Here is an 18,208-nt window from a genome sequence, read left to right on the forward strand (position 1 = left end):
TGTGTAATGAGGAGCTACCCTTGAGTATCACACTAAAACCTGAGCTAATTAACTGATGTTTTCTCTCTGGATTGTCTAATTGTTGCAGCAAGACGTGGCGTGTCTGGGGGAGCACATGATGGTGCACGGTGACATTGTGTGGGAACACCCCCTGGACTTTAAAACTGGAAGTCTGAAAAGGGGGATGGTATCATGATCTCATTAAATGTGGTTTTGATTCTTCTTGCCCTCTTAATTCCTACCAGACTTGTGACAAATGACATGTTTTAGATTGAAATTTGTCTTAAGGCTTCAGTAAATTAACGTGGGCTCTGCAAGTTCAAGCTGCTCTGATGGAACAGTGAATGGAGTTTTTGTCCTGTTATTGAATCAGGTGAGAAAAGGGCTGTGAGAATAGAAAAAAATTAAATTTTCCAAGCAGGTGGGATGTCATGAGTTAGAAACAAAGTGCTGGTGAAAGATCTTTTGCTTTGTTCACAGTGGAGATTTGCCTGGATATATCATAATACCCAAGGTGGAATGAAAGGCTCTGGCTTCTTAAATCCAGTCTGCAGTGCTGGGGATCAGTTTCCTGAACCACTCTGCAGTGGATAGAGTGTACTTTCACCTCACATGTGGAATTAATTACAATTTACTCTTAAGATTTGTGTAATCACTATTAATATAAACAGCTGCTTTGTTTTTAATGAATGTTTGATGAGCTCTCGTGAGCTCCAGCCCTGCAGTGTTTGCAGCCAGGAAACCAAATCAGCACATGGCAACTGCTTCAGCTTTTGGGCTGATGGAGCAGTCGTCCTGGCCAGCCCTGGAGTGGGATTTGATATCCAGAGGGATCAGACACTGTTTGTGTGTGTGGTATTGCTCCGAGCCTGGTTTGCAATGCCTTTTCTAAATTAACAAAAGGAGAAAAATAAAACCAGAAAAATAATTTCTCTTTCTGTAGGAGGAGAGTTTGTTGATATTTAGCTCTAAATCCTGTAAGGTAGTTGGTATCTCCTCTCTCAGTAGGGAATGAAGTGAAGCACAGTTAAGACCATTATAAATGTCCTTCTCAAGCTTTTCTTCAATAAAGAAAACCTTCCTTTGAGCTCTGTGCAAGCCAGGCTGCCCTTTCCAGTTTGAAGTATTTTCTGTTGGATCAGGAGAAGTTGTCCCTTCCTGTGGTCACGGCATCATCCAGTTGGGTGTCACACATGGCACTTGCACAGATGGGGTGCATTCTCTTGGTTTAATATATAAATTACCATCAAAAAAAAACCTGATTGAGTTTCAGGAAGGGTTTGTGAGTGTAATCCAACCCTTTCCACACAGAGGCATCCATATGCCTATCCCAGGCCATGTCAAACATAGCATGGAATCAACACCGAGAGCTGTGAACAGCAGGCTGGGAAGGGACAGTGAGGCCCAGCTGCAGCTGCACACCCAATATTGTTCATTAAAGCTTCACCATTCAGTGGCTTGCAGAAATCTTGGCTCTTAGGAGAGGGAAGTGTTAACTCCAGGAGCAGCCTCATCCCTGTTGGGTGTTTCCATAGGGAGGTAGAGAGGGAGAGGGGAAACAAAGGTGTTTGAAAGGGGTGTTCCATGTCTGAGTGACCTTGGAATCTGTTGGGATCTGCAGGCAGGAGAGGAGCAGGGCTGTGGTGTCAGAGAGCAGATTAATTCCAGCCTCTGCCTGGCTATAATTAGCGCCAGGCCAGGACTATGAGTGGCTGTGGCATCCAGGCCATGCCCTGTGCTGCGGGGAAGGAGTTGGTGGCACTGTGTGACACGTGTGGGGACATTGGGAACAGTAGGACAGCTGGGATATTCCTCCTGCTCTGCCTGGGAGGGAGCAGGGCTGTCAGTGCTGGGCTGGCTTTAATGCCTGTGGAAAGGAGCAGGAGGGTTTAACATCTGGGGCAGGTTTTCCATGCTGTGACATCGCTTCTCTCCTGACATCCTTGATGGGACAGGCCTGGCTCATAGCCTGGATCCAAACCTGATCCATTGCCTGGATCTGAACCTCTTCCATAGGCTGAACCCCAGCCTGATCCACAGCCTGAACCCCAGCCTGATCCATTGCCTGGATCCCAGCCTGATCCATTGCCTGGATCCCAGCCTGATCCATATCCTGGCTCCCAGCCTGATCCATAGCCTGGATCCAAACCTGATCCATTGCCTGGATCTGAACCTCTTCCATAGGCTGAACCCCAGCCTGATCCATATCCTGGATCCCAGCCTGATCCATTGCCTGGATCCAAACCTGATCCATTGCCTGAATCCCACCCTGATCCATAGCCTGGATCTGAACCTCTTCCATAGCCTGGGCCACAGCCTGGATCCAAACCTGATCCATAGCCTTGTTCCCAGCCTGTTTCCCAGCCTCATTCCCAGCTCAGGGGTTACACTGCCACTGCTTTGCTCTTTTATTTTTCCTTTTTCCTAACAAAACTGTCTTGAGGTGAGAGGTTTTTCCCAATGAGTGAGTTACTGCAGGAACAATTTCCTGATGAGAACAGGGAAGAGGATCCAGTGTGCAGCACTGATGTCTCGTGTATCCGTGTGTGAAAGCAGGAATGCTTTTGCCAGCTCGTGCTAAATCTTCTGGGAGTCTGAAGGGAGGTTTTTAATCCTGTTTATTTATCAGTGAGATCCCTGTAACCCCTGGGGATGGTGTTCCCTGCTTAGGCACAGTGTGCACCTCCATTGCCCCCTCTTCCACAGGGTATTCCAAAGGCTGATTTGATGAATGAACGCACTGGGATGTTTCCATTCAGGCTCCTTGAGGCTGTTCCAAGGCTCCTGAGGTACCACTGCTCCCAGGAAAAGGGGGGATTGTGAGGCTGTTTAAGTGTAACTGAGAGCTGAGATTGTTGGAGCTTTGAGATTGATGCCTGCCTTGGCTGGAGGCTTTGAAGTGCGAAGTGGCTGAGCTCGCTGAGTGCTTGTTTTATTTAGAACACAGGGCTGCGGGTTCCATTCCAGTGAAAATGTCTATTACAGCTTTTATTATGTCCATAAATCTTATGCAGAAAATTCATTGTTGCTTTTTGCAGATGCCTGTTCCCCAAATCAGCATTTCCTGGGCTGGTAAATCTTACAGAGCTCGGGCTGATCCCAGTTCGGGTTCGGTTTGTAGATGTCTTAGTTCCAGTCTGCATTTCTTTGTAGTGGAAAATGGAGTTTGGAGAGTGAGGGATGGGAGGAATGGCTGGCCCACAGTTACAGGCAGTGTTTGCACAGACTGGGGCAGACAAAGCTCTGCTTTGGGGGGAAGTGACAGTTTGTTAGAAATTAATCCCAAAGTGATGCAAGAGAAAAAATGGTTTGCAGAATTTTTAGATCCAGGTTTTTTCACAAAGCAATTGGTTGCAGGTGGCTTCTCATGCAGAATGGGAAGAAACCAAAGCTTTCTTTCTATACCAAAAAAACCCAAACCAAAACAAACAAAACCCAAGCAAACAAATAAAAATTAAAATTGGATACTGAAGGTGTGAAAAATGGAACAGACAAATCTGCAGGAGGCCATTGCTGAGTTTGTCCCCTTGCATCACTTCAGTGCTGATGAATTGAGCTCCTCCCAATATTGTTTTGCAGTATCTCACAGTCATGCACCTCCTTTAGTCATTTTCCTTGTATTTTGAGGATCATGATTGCTACAGAGGATGTCTTCAGACTCTTCCATCTATACTCAGCTTTATTACAATTTAGTTGATAATTTTTTCTAAAACCAATTGAAGACTGGCTTTCTCAAGCACCCTGGTGGCAAGTTCACAATTTGTAAATTGTACCTTTTAATTCCAGGTACAAGATGATCTCTGAATTCACTTGGCCCAACCACGACCTGCCCTCAGACAAGGACGCTGTGAGGAAGCTCATTGAGTGCCACGGCTTCCAGCACGACGTGGCCTACGGCAAGACCAAGCTCTTCATCCGCACACCACGGACTCTGTTCACCCTGGAGGAGCTGCACGCCAAGATGCTCATCAGGATTGTCCTCTTCCTGCAGAAGGTAAAGCTTCCACTACCTCAGAAACTCAGCTCAAGTTCCTTAAACCCCCCTTGTTCTTCTTTCTGGTTCTGTTGCTGCACAGATTCCAGGCTTCTGCAGTTTGGGCACTGCTGGATATTTTCAGGGCTCTTTCCATGGTGCTCTCTGTGGCTTTGGTGTGGTGGGAGCAGTAGCACCTAGAAAGTTCATCACTGGTTAAATACTTGCCCTTTTCTCAGTGGAAGCAGGATGCCTGGGAGCTTGAGGGATTTTTATGGCTGAAATGTGGAATTACAGAATTCCAGGCTGGTTTGGATCAGGAGGGACCTTATAGCCTAATCCCACCATGCCCTGGCACAGAAAAGCTGTGACTGCCCTATCCCTGGAAGTGTCCAAGGCCAGGCTGGGTGGGGTCAAGTGGAGAGGTCAAATGGAAGATGTCTCTGCCCATGGCAAGGGATGGGACTGGGGGAGCTTTGGGTACACAAACCATCCTGTGATTCATGGTGTTAGCACCAGAAAACTCTGTACGAGCGAGATCTGTCTGGCAAACAGCAGAAATGGTGGGGCTGACTTTGCCCTGTCAGGCAAAGTGAATTAGTTCAAGACTTTTAGAAAATAATTTCTGAAAATGTGTATCTTTTGCAAAAATCTTGAAACTTGGGAAAGAGCAGAACCTCTGAATCCATTCCTGTCTCTCACAAATAGAAACTGCTGACAGATGGGTGTAAAAACTTGACAGAGCCAAAGCTCTGCAGGGAACACAGGTTGGCACAAACTTTCCAAACCTGGTGGACTGAATGGGGAAGAGCCTGAAGGAGAAGTTCCCCACTGGAAGTTCTAAGTTCTGTGGAACACTCACATTTGTGCTGTCTGCAGTGCATTGGGAGTGATTCCCTTCCTGGAAACCCAACCAGTTTGACCAGTATGGGAGCAGAAATCATGGAGTCTAGGGTTGGTCTGTTGGTATTTGCTGTGCTGCAAGGTTTGTCTTTAGTAGGGAATTCTGCACCTTTTGTCTGGAAAGACCAAGCTCAGGCTGTGGAGGATGCAGACCCTGCCTTTCTCTGAGCTTTGTGGTTCAGAGTTTTCTTTGCTGTTGCTGAGCTTCCTACCCAACATCTTCTCCCATCTTCCTTCCCGGGAAAGGGGAGCACTTTTCCAGAGGCTCCATCTGGCTTATTCTCTCGGGGTGGTCTGAGGCCAATCTTTGGGGCTCCCATGCCCCTTGGAAGCTGTTCCTGGATCCTTAGATGTGCTTCCCCCGTGCTCACCAGAGTTCTGGGGTGGAATCTACTGCCTGGAGACACTTTGGTGCTTTCAGGGAGGTCTCAGGGCCACAGCTCTAACCCAGAGTCTCTTTCTTCCCAAGGAATGGGGTGAGCTAATGAGCTCCTTGTGGAATAAAGCAGCAGCAGTCCCCACTGCTTGATCCCAGGTGACTCCAACTTTCATACTAAAGCAGGGAGCAATTGAGGAGTGACCTTTTTGGAAGTTGCAAAGTGCAGCTACTGGAGAATAATTTCAGAGCCCAGGGCTGTGTTGCTGTGGGCGCAGATCATGGCTCAGTGAGCTCCAAGCTCCTCCTTCAGATAAATCCAGTGAGAGGCACAATTTTAACAGCAACTTGTCAGTTTTGTGAGTTTGCTGCCAGCTCCAGAATTGCATTGTCTGGGCTGGGATCTGGAGTGGGCTCAGCATCAAAGACAGCAGGGCAAAGGATTTTTTTGCCCCTGGAAGGTAAATACCAGCTATGGGGTAATGGATCAAACCCTGGCTCCACGAAGGGTTTTGCTGCAGTGTTTTCAGAGTTTGTGTGGCATCAGGTGTAGAATAACTGTGGTGCTTCTGGGGGTTTCCTTATTGCCACAGTCAGCAGAAGTGATAGAAATTAAAATGCTGGTGCACATTGTCCTGTGGCTTCACAAACCTCCCTGCCCCGTGTTCTGCTCTCCCAGGGGTGGGGAGGGACCAACATGAGTCTGCCTGAGGACTGAAACAGGACATGGAGGCATATTTTTGGTATTTCTCTGTGAGAAATCTTCAGGGAGTTCTAATTTACCTCATAAAGGATTTGTGGGGAAAAGACAAACTCCTCCAGTGCTCAAGGTACTGAGGACTCTGAAGAAATCTGGATGTCCTCCTGGAGCTCCTTTCCTGTAGCTGACACCTCTCTGTTTTCACTCACTGAAGGTTCTTCAACCAGACTCTCAAATGCTGGCAAGGGGATGCAGAGAAGCTTTTCTGAGTCCTGGAACTTGCAGCTAAACCAAGAAACACTCAATGAATCATTAAATGCTTATTAAACATCCCATCAGCTAAAGAGCAGATGTTGAGCTGGTATCTATAGGTATGGATTAGAGACTTTGTACAGTGTTAAATCTACCTGGAAAAAGCTTGATTTTGTCTCCATTTTCAGTGTTTCTCTTGTTTCCTGTTAACTCTGCTCCCAGCTCTGGCTGAGATCCCTCCCCTGCTCTGCTGCTGGCAGATGGGGCTTTTGGAGTCGGGCAGTGCTGGAAAAGGAACAGTCAACAATCAAAAATCAAACCAGAGGAGGGATCTGATGAGGCCTCCTCTGAGCTCTGAAAGCATCAAGGCAATTTTGCCTGTCATTTCTGTTCTCAACTTGCTTTCAATTGTTCATTAACAACTTACAGGGAAATTTAATTCTTGCTCTTTTTTCCTTTTGTAGTTTTGCCTGTGAGCATCAAAGGCTGAGGGAGGCAAACTGAGCACATCTAGAAGGATTTGATTTTCTTTTAAATAACTGAGCCTTCTGTTACATTGGAGTTCCTCAAATTTGAATTTAGGAAAAGGGAAAGACAAGAGATGAAATGTGCTGTTATGACAATGGGCACTTGTGTGACACAAGCTGAGGCAGATGTGAGGAGCAGCCTTAGAGCAGCTGATCCCAGTCTGGGGCCCAGGGTGTTTTCCTCTGCACAGGAATGAGTGTAAGTGAAAGAATCCACATTTAGCAGCTCTTTTTCTAATGATGTGTATTCTGTGCCTTATTGCTCTCCTGCAAATCACGAGGCTTTCCAGAAGGGGTTCAGTAATTATCTGGAGAGCTTCATCATCCAGTGACCCTTAACCCTCCAAACAGTGCTGCTGCCTTTGTGTAATGGTGCTTACGAGTTTGGTTAAATTGAATTAATACTGACTTCTAGTTTAAATAGATAATTTTACTTTCTTTTGTTCCACATCTCAGGGATGTCTTCACCTTTAGATTTATCTTTCATGCTCCTTTTTTTCTGTGGTAAAATGTCAGTGAGATTCCAGGCTGTAATTTTCCTTCTGCCCCAGCGCAGTCAGTGAGCAGATGTGATGTGATTTAACCGTGGCAACTTGCTGGCTCCAGGAGAATTCAGCAAGTGAGAGCTGTGTCCAGTGTCATAAACCCCATATGGCAGCAGGGATGTCACACCAAGGGGTCACTCCAGAAAGCCCAGCTGAGGTTGTTTCATGTGGTGCTTTAGGGTTTATTTGCAGTACCTGTGCTCCTGCCAGCTCTGTGATTGTCACCCTGAATGCAAATGGAGCAGCTCTAATGTTAATCATGCAAATAAAAAAATAAAAAAAAAAGCTGCCATGAAGCACTGCTGCTTTTGCTGCCCTTGGAAAGGCTCCCACAGGCTCATTAGCTGTGCAGAGCAGAGCTTTGTTCAGGGAAGAAAGCCCGGGCAGCCGGCACGTGCGGGCTGTGCAGATGATGGCTCCTGTCACTGTAATTTACTGCACTATTTCAGTGTCATTTTATCAGGCCGGCACAGCTGCGTATGGAAATCACTCCCCAAATCTTCCTGCCTGGCACAGAGGCAGCAGGAATGGCCTTGGTGCAGCCCAGCCCCTCCTGGGACACAGCCCAGCACCAGGGGAGCCTGGGGGGCACTGGGGCTGGGAGGGGCAGTGCTGGCCATGGGACGTGCCCTGGACATCCCAAGGTGTCCTTGGCCATCCCAGCGTGTCTGTGGAGCCTGGATGGGCTCTGCAGAGGCTCAGGAGCTGCCATCACCATGGCAACATTCCCCAACCCACGGGGAGAGCAGCACAGAGCCATGGCTGACGTGTCATCATTCCATGTCATCATTCCCTGTCATCATTCCCTGCTTCACCTTCCTGCTCCAGCCCCATCAGCTCTGTGAGCTCGGGACACAGGGGAGCCTCAGCCACAGAGGGAAGCTCCTCCATGGACACAGGAGCTGTTTCTTGGCAGGTTATGGAGGGACAGAAGCGATCCAGTGGGGGCTTGGGCCAGTGACCCAGATAAAAGGGATGTGGAGGATTTGCTTCTGGACTCCAGGCTCTTTCCATACCGAGGCAGTGTTTGTGCACGCTGGCTATCAGCAGGAACAGGTCTATAATGACACCTGGATTTGTATCCTGGACCCAGGCTTTGATCTGGAGAGGCTCTGGCAGGGAGGAGCTGTGACAGGAGATGCTGTGGCTCCTTCCCGAGGAGCAGGGGCTGGGAGCTGCCAGGAGCAGGTGGAGGGAAGGAGAAAGAGCTTGGCTTCATCCCCTGCACCAACACTGACTGATCCCACTGCTCCTCCTGTGCTGCTCCCCTTCCCTGGGCCAGGAGCATCCCTGTCTGCTTCCAGTGAACACATTGAGGCAAAAAATCCATCCTGCCCACCCCAGAAAATGCCAAAGCATTTTAAAAATGCTTTACCTCTTAGCAAAAAAACAAAAGAAAAGAGGGAATTTTCTGCCAGTTTATCCCCACAATGGCTCAGTTGCCTTCAGAAGAATGGTCATGCTGGCAAGAACTGGGGATTTGCCTGTGGGGGGAAAGCAGGAGAGCTGGATCCTATCCCTGCTCTTCCAATAGCAGGTGCCTGGAGACACCTGGATACCTTCTTGATGTCCTTCTGCTCCAGGAAATGCTGTGGAAACACTCTGTAACCTACCCAAGTGTAAATATCCATCATTGCTGAGCAAGAGAGGAAAAGAAAGGGTGCTGTGAGTGTGCAAAGTATGGTCCAGCAAAGTATGGAGAGCAGGGAAGCAGCCTGTTCCAGGGTCTTCCTGTTTCCATGGCAGGGGGTGGAACTGGGTGGCCTTTCATGTCCCTTCTAACCCAAACCATTCTGTGATTCCATGTCTCTTTGGACATCTGTCATTCCTTCTCCTCCCTTCCCATGAGAAGTGTCCCAGGTAATTTGATTTCTCCAGGTTTGGAGGTTGTTCTGTGCTTCTGGTTGTCCCTGCAGCCTTTACCAGCACTAAACACTGAAGATGAGGAATTGGCCTGTAGTTCAATACCTTCAGCATGAAAAACTCCCACGTGAATTTTCAGGGGATGAGAGAATGTTCCTGCCTCCTTTTGATGGCAGCAGTTTTATTGTGGTGATTGGAAACTTCTCTGCTTCCCTGACACTGGAGCTTTGGCAGTTCCCATAATCCCATAATTGATACAAAGCTGGCTTCTCCTTCCCCACCACATTTTCCTTCCCTGGAAGGGGAAGTGGTCACAGCCCCAAGGCTTCCAGAGCTCTGGGAGCGTTTGGACAATGCTCCCAGGGATTGTTGGGGTGTCTGGGCAGGGTTTGATGATCCCTGTGCACTCCTTCAGGAGGTTCTGTGATCCCTGGTGTTGCCAGAGGGTTCAGCCAGGATTGGCAAGGTGCCCTGTCAGGCCCATGGGACACCACAAAGGGCACCCAAGGACCAGCAGCTCCATGCTGGGGGATGGTTGGGAGCTTTCCCAGGGTTGGGAATCTCATCCCTATCCCAGAGCACGGGGGGTGTTCGCTGCAGCCGTGGCTGAGCTGCAGAAGGAGTTGCAGGAGGAATCTGCAGCCGAGACATGGCTGCAATCCCACACCTGGGACCTGCTGAAGAATGGTTCCTTTGGTGATTTTTATGTTCATTATTAACCACGCTCTTGTTAGTGCCAGCTAATTAACCTCAGAGCGGGACCCTTCTCTCTTTCCAGTGTGTGGAATATTGTTGCTGTTAAGCAAAGCAATAGAATGAACATTGTTCAGCTGACTTATGTGAAAAGAGAAAACAGCTCTCAGCAAATGCAGCAGCTCTTGCCCCTCACTGCTGTCTGAGGTGATCTGGGAAAACAGCGAACCTTTGATTTAAACCCTTCGCCTCAAGCCTTTATGGGATCCGCATTTACTCAAACTGGGAAAAGGCAGATCACAAACTGGGGCTGTGAGTGAGGTCTGAGGCTCTCTCCATCACACCCCTGCTCTGCAATGACCCTTTGGAACAGTCAGGACTGGCATCACTGATGGAAGCGTTTCTCCAGGGCCCCGTGGCTGCCGTGTGTGCAGCTCCTGTGCTCCGGCACGTGAATATTTAATAACTCTGCTCGTGTGAGAGCCTTCAGAGCTGAGCTGGGAGCGTCCTGCCTGCCTGAATTATGGGGTTTGTTTGATTCTCACCAGTTGGGTTGCCTGGAGGGCAAAGCATGTGCTGGGGCACATGGAATATTGATCATGGAGCAGTCTGGGCTGGGCCGAAGGAGGGTGGTGGGAGGAGGTGTTTGTGGTGCAGCTGGAATGGAGGAGTTTTCCAAGGTTTGTTTCCTTGCACAACTGCTCCAAAATACAACTCTGGGGTTTAATTTAGCCGTGCTGGGTTTGTTTGCTGAATCCTGGACATTCGTTTGCTCGCTCATGTGTTTGGACTGGGAGCTGTGTGGGTTTTCTTCTGCACTCACAGGGATTGCAGCATCTAGGTCAAATCTAGATTATCCCTTTTTCCATGGGAGATGTACAGGCAAGGCGCTCGCTGCATCCTGGGCCCACCCTTGCTGCTCTGCTGGCTTTCCCTGTGCTCTGCAGGGCCCATTTAATTGTTTTCCTTTCCTTCTTCCCTTTTTTTCTTATTTTTTAATGGCACATTCAGAGCATGGAACAGCCTGCAGCCTGCAAACAAGGCTGTAGTGCATAGATTGGTGTGGAGGATTTATGTTCTGCTGAGGTGATGGATGTGATCTGGGTGAGGTTTCTTTAATCTTAGAAACTCTGTTGGAAGCTCAGTGAGGTTTTTAAACTGATTCTAAAGATGTGTTCAGATCTCCCCTGCCATTCATCTAAATTTTAATCTATTAAATTTTAATCAAAAAGCACGTGAATTAAACATTCTTTAGAAAAAAAACATCAGTGCTCCCCTTAATCTGGCATGTGTCTCTTGCTTTGGCTGAATGCTGTTTGTGCCAGTCCCTGTTTTAGAAGCTGCCAAAGCAGCTGCTGCACGGGGAGCAGTGGGACCATCCCTTGCAACATGGCTGGGATCACTGAACCCAGGCTGGGCAGGAGAACATCCCTTGGTCTGGAGCTTTTCGTGTCCCCAGGGTTCACTTCCACCTCTGGGTGGCCTTGACTGGGGGAATAAAAGGGGCTGGAGGAAAACTGGGGCTGCCCCATCCTGCCCAAGGCCAGGTTGGACAGGGCTTGGAACAACCTGGGATAGTGGAAGCTGCCCATGGCAGGGGTGGGACTGGGTGGGCTTTAAGGTCCCTTCCAACTGGGGTTTGGGATTCCATGGTTGATGTTTCTATGAAGCATCACATTTAAAAGGCTGTGGAATTGGTAGAGGTTTCCAGAGAGTGAAGAAAGAACAGCAAGGAACTCCCTCACTAGAATGAGCTGTTGAAATAAATATTCTTTGTAATGGTCAGGAGTTTGAGCTGTGTTCAGACTTTATTTTTCCAACCTTTCCTTTCTCTCTATTTGTCTCTTAGCCCCTTAGTCCTGATTTCAATTGCCCTCTCAATTTTTCCTGCCCTGAATTTTAGGAGGACAAAGCATAGAGAAGGCAAAGGTATTGAAAGAGGTGAGGAGAGGCTGTGGGTGGGGGCAGGATGGGGGAATGTTGTTTGGTTTGTTGTTTGGTTTTTGGTGTTCTTTGCAGGGGGTTTAAGCCAAAAAGCTCCTTTTCTTTCCATTTTCACATAATCATCATGTGTCTGCTCTTGTGTCCATGGTTTGCTCATGGACACTTTCCTGCCTGCTCACACTGAGAAATCAACACATGCTGCTGGTTATTCCCCTCCCCTGCTGTGTCTCCTTGGGCTCTCCTCACAGGGACAATCCATTCCATGTCCTGTCCCTCTGCTCCTGCTCCCTCCCTGGGCTCTGATCCATGGCACAATCGACTGCCTTGGATTCTGCTCCAGGGGGGTCACTTGGACAACTCTCATCAAGCTGGTTTTTTGGGAGCCATGGCATCCTCCACCCCCTCCCTCGTGCCCCACACACATTTCCACCTCCTCACCCCTCTGGAATGCTGCCAGACCTCCCTGGGCTCCTCTGCCTGTGCTGCTTGGCTGGCAGTCGGTGGCTCCATGTCTGCTGGTTGGGATTTGGGATTTGAGGAGGCAGATGGCTCTGGAACTGGAGCTGAAGCCGTTCCAGCAATGTCACTCTGATTTCAGGCTCCTTCTGCCCTGCGGCTGATTTTTCCTGAAAGATGAAGGGACTTTGCCTCCTGGAGGCTCCTGCTCCTCTGTCAGCCTGGGTGGGAGCTGGCTTGAGATTCAGGAGCTGTCAGGGCAATCTCAGGAGGTCAGGCAGGGACAGGGTGATCTTCAGTCTCACTCCCATGGGAAATCAGGTTAACCAGCAGGGAACGACACAGGAGGGGGGAAAGGAAGTATGGATTTATTCTTGCCTGTGGGACGGATGCCACAGGGCTCTGCCATCCCAGGATGGTTTACTCTTGCTGTAAGGACTCTCTAAATGCAAATTCTGAAGCCCCCAGCTGGCTGGGATGTGGCTGGATTGAAGTGGGAATTATGAGGTGCCTGTGGCTGTCAGGTCTCAGAAGGATGATCTGCTGGATCCCTTCGGAACTGGGCATGAAAATCCCTTGGATCTTACCTTGGTTGTGGAGGCATAAAGGAGAGAAGCAGAACCCTGGATGCACAAATCCTTCTCTTGGGGTTTGGCCCTCTTTGGCCCCCAACACACAACAGAGCAGTACCTCAGCAACAGAATCGGTTACAGGCCATGGAAACTTCCCTCTGAACTTTGACATGTTTAATTTCATTTTACAGGGCTGAATGTTCCTGGGTTATGAACTGGAGGTGGGGCAGAATTGAAAAGGTGCATTGGGTAGAGCTCTCCCAATATTCAAACCTGAGGAAGGTGTGAGCTGGCAGGAACACTCCAGCATCTGGAACTTGTTCTGGAAATGCACTGGCACAGAGTGCCCAGAGAAGCTGTGGCTGCCTCTGGATCCCTGGAAGTGCCCAAGGACAGGTTGGACGGGGCTTGGAGCCACCTGGGATAGTGGAAGGTTGCCCATGGCAGAGGGTTGGAACTGGATGATTTTTAAGGTCCCTCCAATGCAAACCATCCTGCAATTCCAAGATTCTGTGATCCTTGTTTGTCTGGTCTATGTCCTGCTGCTCACACCTACACAAAGTACCTGCCCAACAGGGAGTTTCCTACTTTGACACCTCCTCTTGTCCCCAGAATTGACCATTCTGTGTTTCTGGAAGACTCCCTGGGACCATCAGGCAGCCAGGTCAGCATGGCAGCTCAGCATTACTGAGGGGCTGCTGTGAGCTGCCATGAGCAAACCACCAAGCCAGAAAAACAATTAATTTAAAAAATATTTGTCCCTCATTCCCTGGGAGAAGTTTGTCCTTCCCTGTGACTGTTTCCTCACCTTTGAGGTGCTACTGTGGTGCTGTGGAAGGTGCTCACTGGCAGGGGGTTCTCCAGTTATGACAACTTGATTTGAGAACGTGCTTTCCATTAATAGTTTGCTGTGTGTGTAGCCAGGGGCATGCCTGGGCTGGATAATTGGATTTGGGAGGCCAGTGTTTGTACCATTGTGACACCTCTTGCTGTGAAGCCAATTTCTGCAGTGATGCAGCTGATACAACATCGGGGCAATCTGTTCTAGCCTTTGTTCCAGGGATGTCTGACTGGTGGGAAAAGTAACCCCAGCGAGAGGCTCCCCTCAACAGCGGATCTGCTTCCAGTCCCAGGGAGCAAAATCAAGACCTTGTTCTGTGTCTCAAATGGTCCAGGGAACAGCTGACAGAAGTGAAGCTCTGCAAAGTCTTGAGCAGCTTACACAGATTTTATCTGTGTGTTCTTTTCTTGAGAGCCTCTGTAACGCCCAAGGACTCTTTCACTGCAGCCTGGAGCCCTTTGTTCCTCATTCCTGTTCTTACTAAATTCAAAAATGAGAAGTTGGCAATAAGGTTTTGCCCAGTTGATTTTGTTTGTTGTCCATACATCCCTTACAGGTACATTTTATATCTCTTCAGTCTATGTTTAATAAGAAATCCAAATCTTCTTTGCTTTTCTTTAAAAAAATTACCTCAGTACTTTTTGGATGCTCAGTTCTTGGATCCTAGCTGGTGATTCTGTCAAATTCAGAGTTTTAGAGCCTGTTCTGCCATTAGATAGGGAAATGCCAGCTTTAATCCAGCCTTACACACTTTGGGTGAAATCCAGGCCTTGTGCAAGTCTGGTTTAGCCAGGAAGCTTCGAGCCTTGAGCTTCCCAGCAGCTCTGAGGGCCTTGGCATGGCTGAAGCTGCACCAGATCTGAGCTAAAATCCCAGTGGTAACCAAGTATCCTAGCAGTGACTGCTGAGCCTAGCACGTGTGCAGGGGATGCTCCCTCCTCTGTGTCTGATGGCCTCAAGGATTAAATCAGGAATGTGTTTATTATTTTATCTGCACACAGGGATGAGATTCTCAATCCCAGCTCCCTGGGTTGGGTTGCTGTGCTCAGTCCAGCACTGCTGGTTTCTGCTGTGGCTTTTTTTGTTTCCTGCTCTCGCCTTTCCCTTCACTGTCCCATGTCCTGCCTTGCTTCCCACTGAAATGCTCTCTATTCCCACACGTTCCCTGGGAGAGCAGCCCTGGCAGGGGCTGGGGCTGCTACAGAGCTCATGGCCTTCAGTCACCAAGGGTGTGTTGGGTGTTCTCAGAATCCCAGAGTGGTTCAGGTGGGAAGGGACAGTAAAAACCATCCAGTCCCACCCTTGCCACGGGCAGGACACCTTCCACTAGAGGGGATGTTCATCCTGGAGAAGGGGAGCTTCCAGGGAGACCTCAGAGCCTCTTCCAGGGCCTAAAGGGGCTCCAGGAGAGCTGGAGAGGGAATTGGAACAAAGGGAGAGACAGGACACAGGGAATGGCTCCCAGTGCCAGAGGGCAGGGCTGGATGGGATCTTGGGCAGGAATTGTTCCCTGGCAGGGTGGGCAGGCCCTGGCACAGGGTGCCCAGAGCAGCTGGGGCTGCCCCTGGATCCCTGGCAGTGCCCAAGGCCAGGCTGGACATTGGGGCTGGAGAGTGGAATGGGACACCCCATGGCAGGGGTGGAACTGGAGGATCTTTCAGGTCTTTCCCAACCCAAATCATTGTATAAGGCTGTGATTCTGTGTGGGCAGGGTTGTGCAGGGCCTGGGCTCTGTTCTGGTGTGTGAGAGCAGAAATGGTCTCCACTGGTGAGTTTGATGCTCCATAAAGTGCTGGGTGCTCGAGCAACTGCCCAGGGTCTGCCAGAGCTCCACAGGTTGTGTCTGTTGGGAATGGGAGATGTCTCCTAAAGGGACAGCGAGGCCAAAAGAGAATGAGGAGAGAGAATTCTCACAGAAGTTGAAAGAAGAAAGTTCTCTGCTTTTGAAGGGTTTGGGACCCAAAAATCTCTGTGTTTCTCTTTAAACTTGGGGTGTTTAGAGAGGAGCAGCCCCTCAAAGCTCTGCACTGGTTGCTGCATGAGCTTTTCTCAGCTGCATGGCAGGATTGTCAGTGAAGCTGTCAGGAGAACCTCTGACATCAGCCTCACAAAGCAACTGTCGTGTTGAAAACTGCCTTGGGTAATTAATTAATCTTTCTGTAAATAGAAGGCTTGATGTGCACCAGCAGTGCTGTGGGATCTTTCTCACAGGAAAATAAAGTCTGTGACAGGACCATGGTGAGCAGGGAGGCTCTTGGCAGGTGCAGGAGGCTCGTTATCCCTCCAGTTAAATTCTACAGGGAAAAAAAATACAGTCTTCTGCTTGGTGGGTTGTGTTGGAGGGTGAGGACAGGTGGGGAGGGATCCCTGGGGAAGCTGCTGGGGAATGCCCATTCCTCTGGGATGGAAGCAGCACCTGCCTCCTTCCTCCTACCTGGGGCTCCTCCTTGGAGCTGCTGCCGTGCACTGTCACTGTCACTGTGTCATCAGCACTGCAGCAGCCATCCAGCACCACCTCCCAGAGTGTCCCCTGGCAGGGGCTTCCAGGAGAAGCCCAGGAGCTGCTGTGTGTTCTGCTTGTGGTGCTGTCCAGGCAGAAACACAGCTCACAGTGACACTGAGTCCCATTCCCTCACAGAGAAGCTGGGCCCCATCCCAGAAGTTTGGGGAATATCCTCTGGTTTGCATATTTGGTTGTTTTTCCACACATGACCAGAATAGATATACCTCAGGCTATTTTCAGAGCAATCTTTTTTTTAATCAGAGTTAAAGTTGTTTCTCAGTAATTGTCCTCAATTAACACAGAATCATGGAATGCTTTGGGTTGGAAGGAGCTGTAAATCCCATCCAGTGCCACCCCAGCCATGGCAGGGACACCTCCCACTGTCCCAGGCTGCTCCAGCCCCAATGTCCAGCCTGGCCTTGGGCACTGCCAGGGATCCAGGGGCAGCCCCAGCTGCTCTGGGCACCCTGTGCCAGGGCCTGCCCACCCTGCCAGGGAACAATTCCTGCCCAATATCCCATCCAGCCCTGCCCTCTGGCACTGGGAGCCATTCCCTGCCTCCTGTCCCTCCATCCCTTGTCCCCAGTCCCTCTGCAGCTCTCCTGGAGCCCCTTTAGGCCCTGGGAGGGGCTCTGAGCTCTCCCTGGAGCTTCTCCTCTCCAGGTGAGCACCCCCAGCTCTCCCAGCCTGGCTCCAGAGCAGCCATTTGATCATTTCCATGACCTCCTCTGGATTTGCTCCAGCAGGTCCGTGCCTTTCTCATGAGGGGATCTCAGTCATAGACAGTGTTTTTCAGTCATGTTCTACCTGAATGTGATTGGCACTGGGAAGTCCCTTCCCCTGAAATAAATCTGTGGATCTGTGTAGTACAGGAGGAGTGCCAAGCCATGATCTGTGCTGGTGTCCGTGCTGAATCCCGTGCTGTGTGTCGCTGTGCAGGTGTGGAGGGGCACGCTGGCCCGGCTGCGTTACCGGCGGACGAGGGCGGCTGCGACCATCGTGCGGCACTACCGGCGCCACAAGGTCCGGGCCTACCTGCGCGAGGTTCTGCGGCGCTTCCGCGACGTGCGGCTGCTGCCCGACCGCGGCCGCACCATCCCCTGGCCCACCCCGCCCAAGGTGCTGCAGCGCTTCGAGGAGGCTCTGAAGAACATCTACCACAGGTACAGCCGTGTCACAGCCGCTGCTCCAGCCGGGGACAGCCGGCTGAGGAACACGGCTTGGGTGTCGCTGGCTTCCTGCCCTTGACCACGCGGATAATTCTCATCCAGAGATCTGTTCTTGAATCGCAGAATCCCAGAGTGGTTTGGATCTTAAAGCCCATCCAGTTCCACTTCCTGCCATAGGCAAGGGCACCTTCCACCAGAGCAGGTTGTTCCATTGTGATAAACATTGTGTTTCCTTCCTTGGCCCCTTCCTGGCCTTTCTGGTTGGTTTTGGAATGAAAGAGCAGCTGCTCTTGGATGAGGGGGAGGAGAAAAAGAATCTTCTCGATTTCCTCAAGGCTTCTCTTAGTGAGCCGGTGTTTTTCTGCAGTGAAATGAACGATGTTCCCCTTGTCACCCATGTTCTGTGTGCAGAACAGGTGTTTGTACCTTCATTAAACCTCCCAGTATCAAAAGGCTGGTGATTTTTTTTCTCTGGGAAGCTGTAGGCAAAGTAGTTACAATTCCAGTTTGAGAAATGATGACTTCTGAGAGTGGCTGAACAAGAGAAATGTTGGCTGGAGGAGCTTTCAGAGACCTCCTGTCCAGTCATCAGCTTGCAGGGTGGTTCCAGCAGCTCTAGATCAAGTCAGCTTTGTTATTCTCCCCAGCTGTCTCTTTCAGGAGAGACATCCATCCACCCACAGCCTGTCTGGGGAGAGAGCCCTGCTTTCAGAATTAGCTCAATTATCAGAACCACAGAATTTTAGTTGCTAAAAAGCCTTTTTATAGCATTAATCCTGGAGCTCTGGTGCTGCTGCCGAGGGCTGGGGTGTGGAGCAGTGGATGGGCTGCCCTGCCCTGTTCCATGGTGCAGCTGGAACTGAGAGGCCAAATTAGAGAACAGTGCTGTAA

The 18,208-nt window shown here is 49.9% G+C and overlaps 1 protein-coding gene across 2 annotated transcripts in view; it reads left to right on the forward strand.

Moving 5' to 3' along the window:
* MYO1D (myosin ID) overlaps positions 1-18,208 on the forward strand; it is a 158,419-nt gene that overhangs the window by 66,870 nt on the left and 73,341 nt on the right. For both annotated transcript variants that reach the window (XM_058858281.1, XM_058858282.1), the window contains exons 16-17: positions 3,787-3,994; positions 17,088-17,311. In XM_058858281.1, coding sequence (XP_058714264.1) covers positions 3,787-3,994; positions 17,088-17,311 — 432 coding nt within the window. The remainder of the gene's footprint in view (positions 1-3,786; positions 3,995-17,087; positions 17,312-18,208) is intronic.

This window comes from Poecile atricapillus, chromosome 27 (assembly GCF_030490865.1).
Source record: "Poecile atricapillus isolate bPoeAtr1 chromosome 27, bPoeAtr1.hap1, whole genome shotgun sequence".
In the NCBI taxonomy this organism is placed as follows: domain Eukaryota; kingdom Metazoa; phylum Chordata; class Aves; order Passeriformes; family Paridae; genus Poecile; species Poecile atricapillus.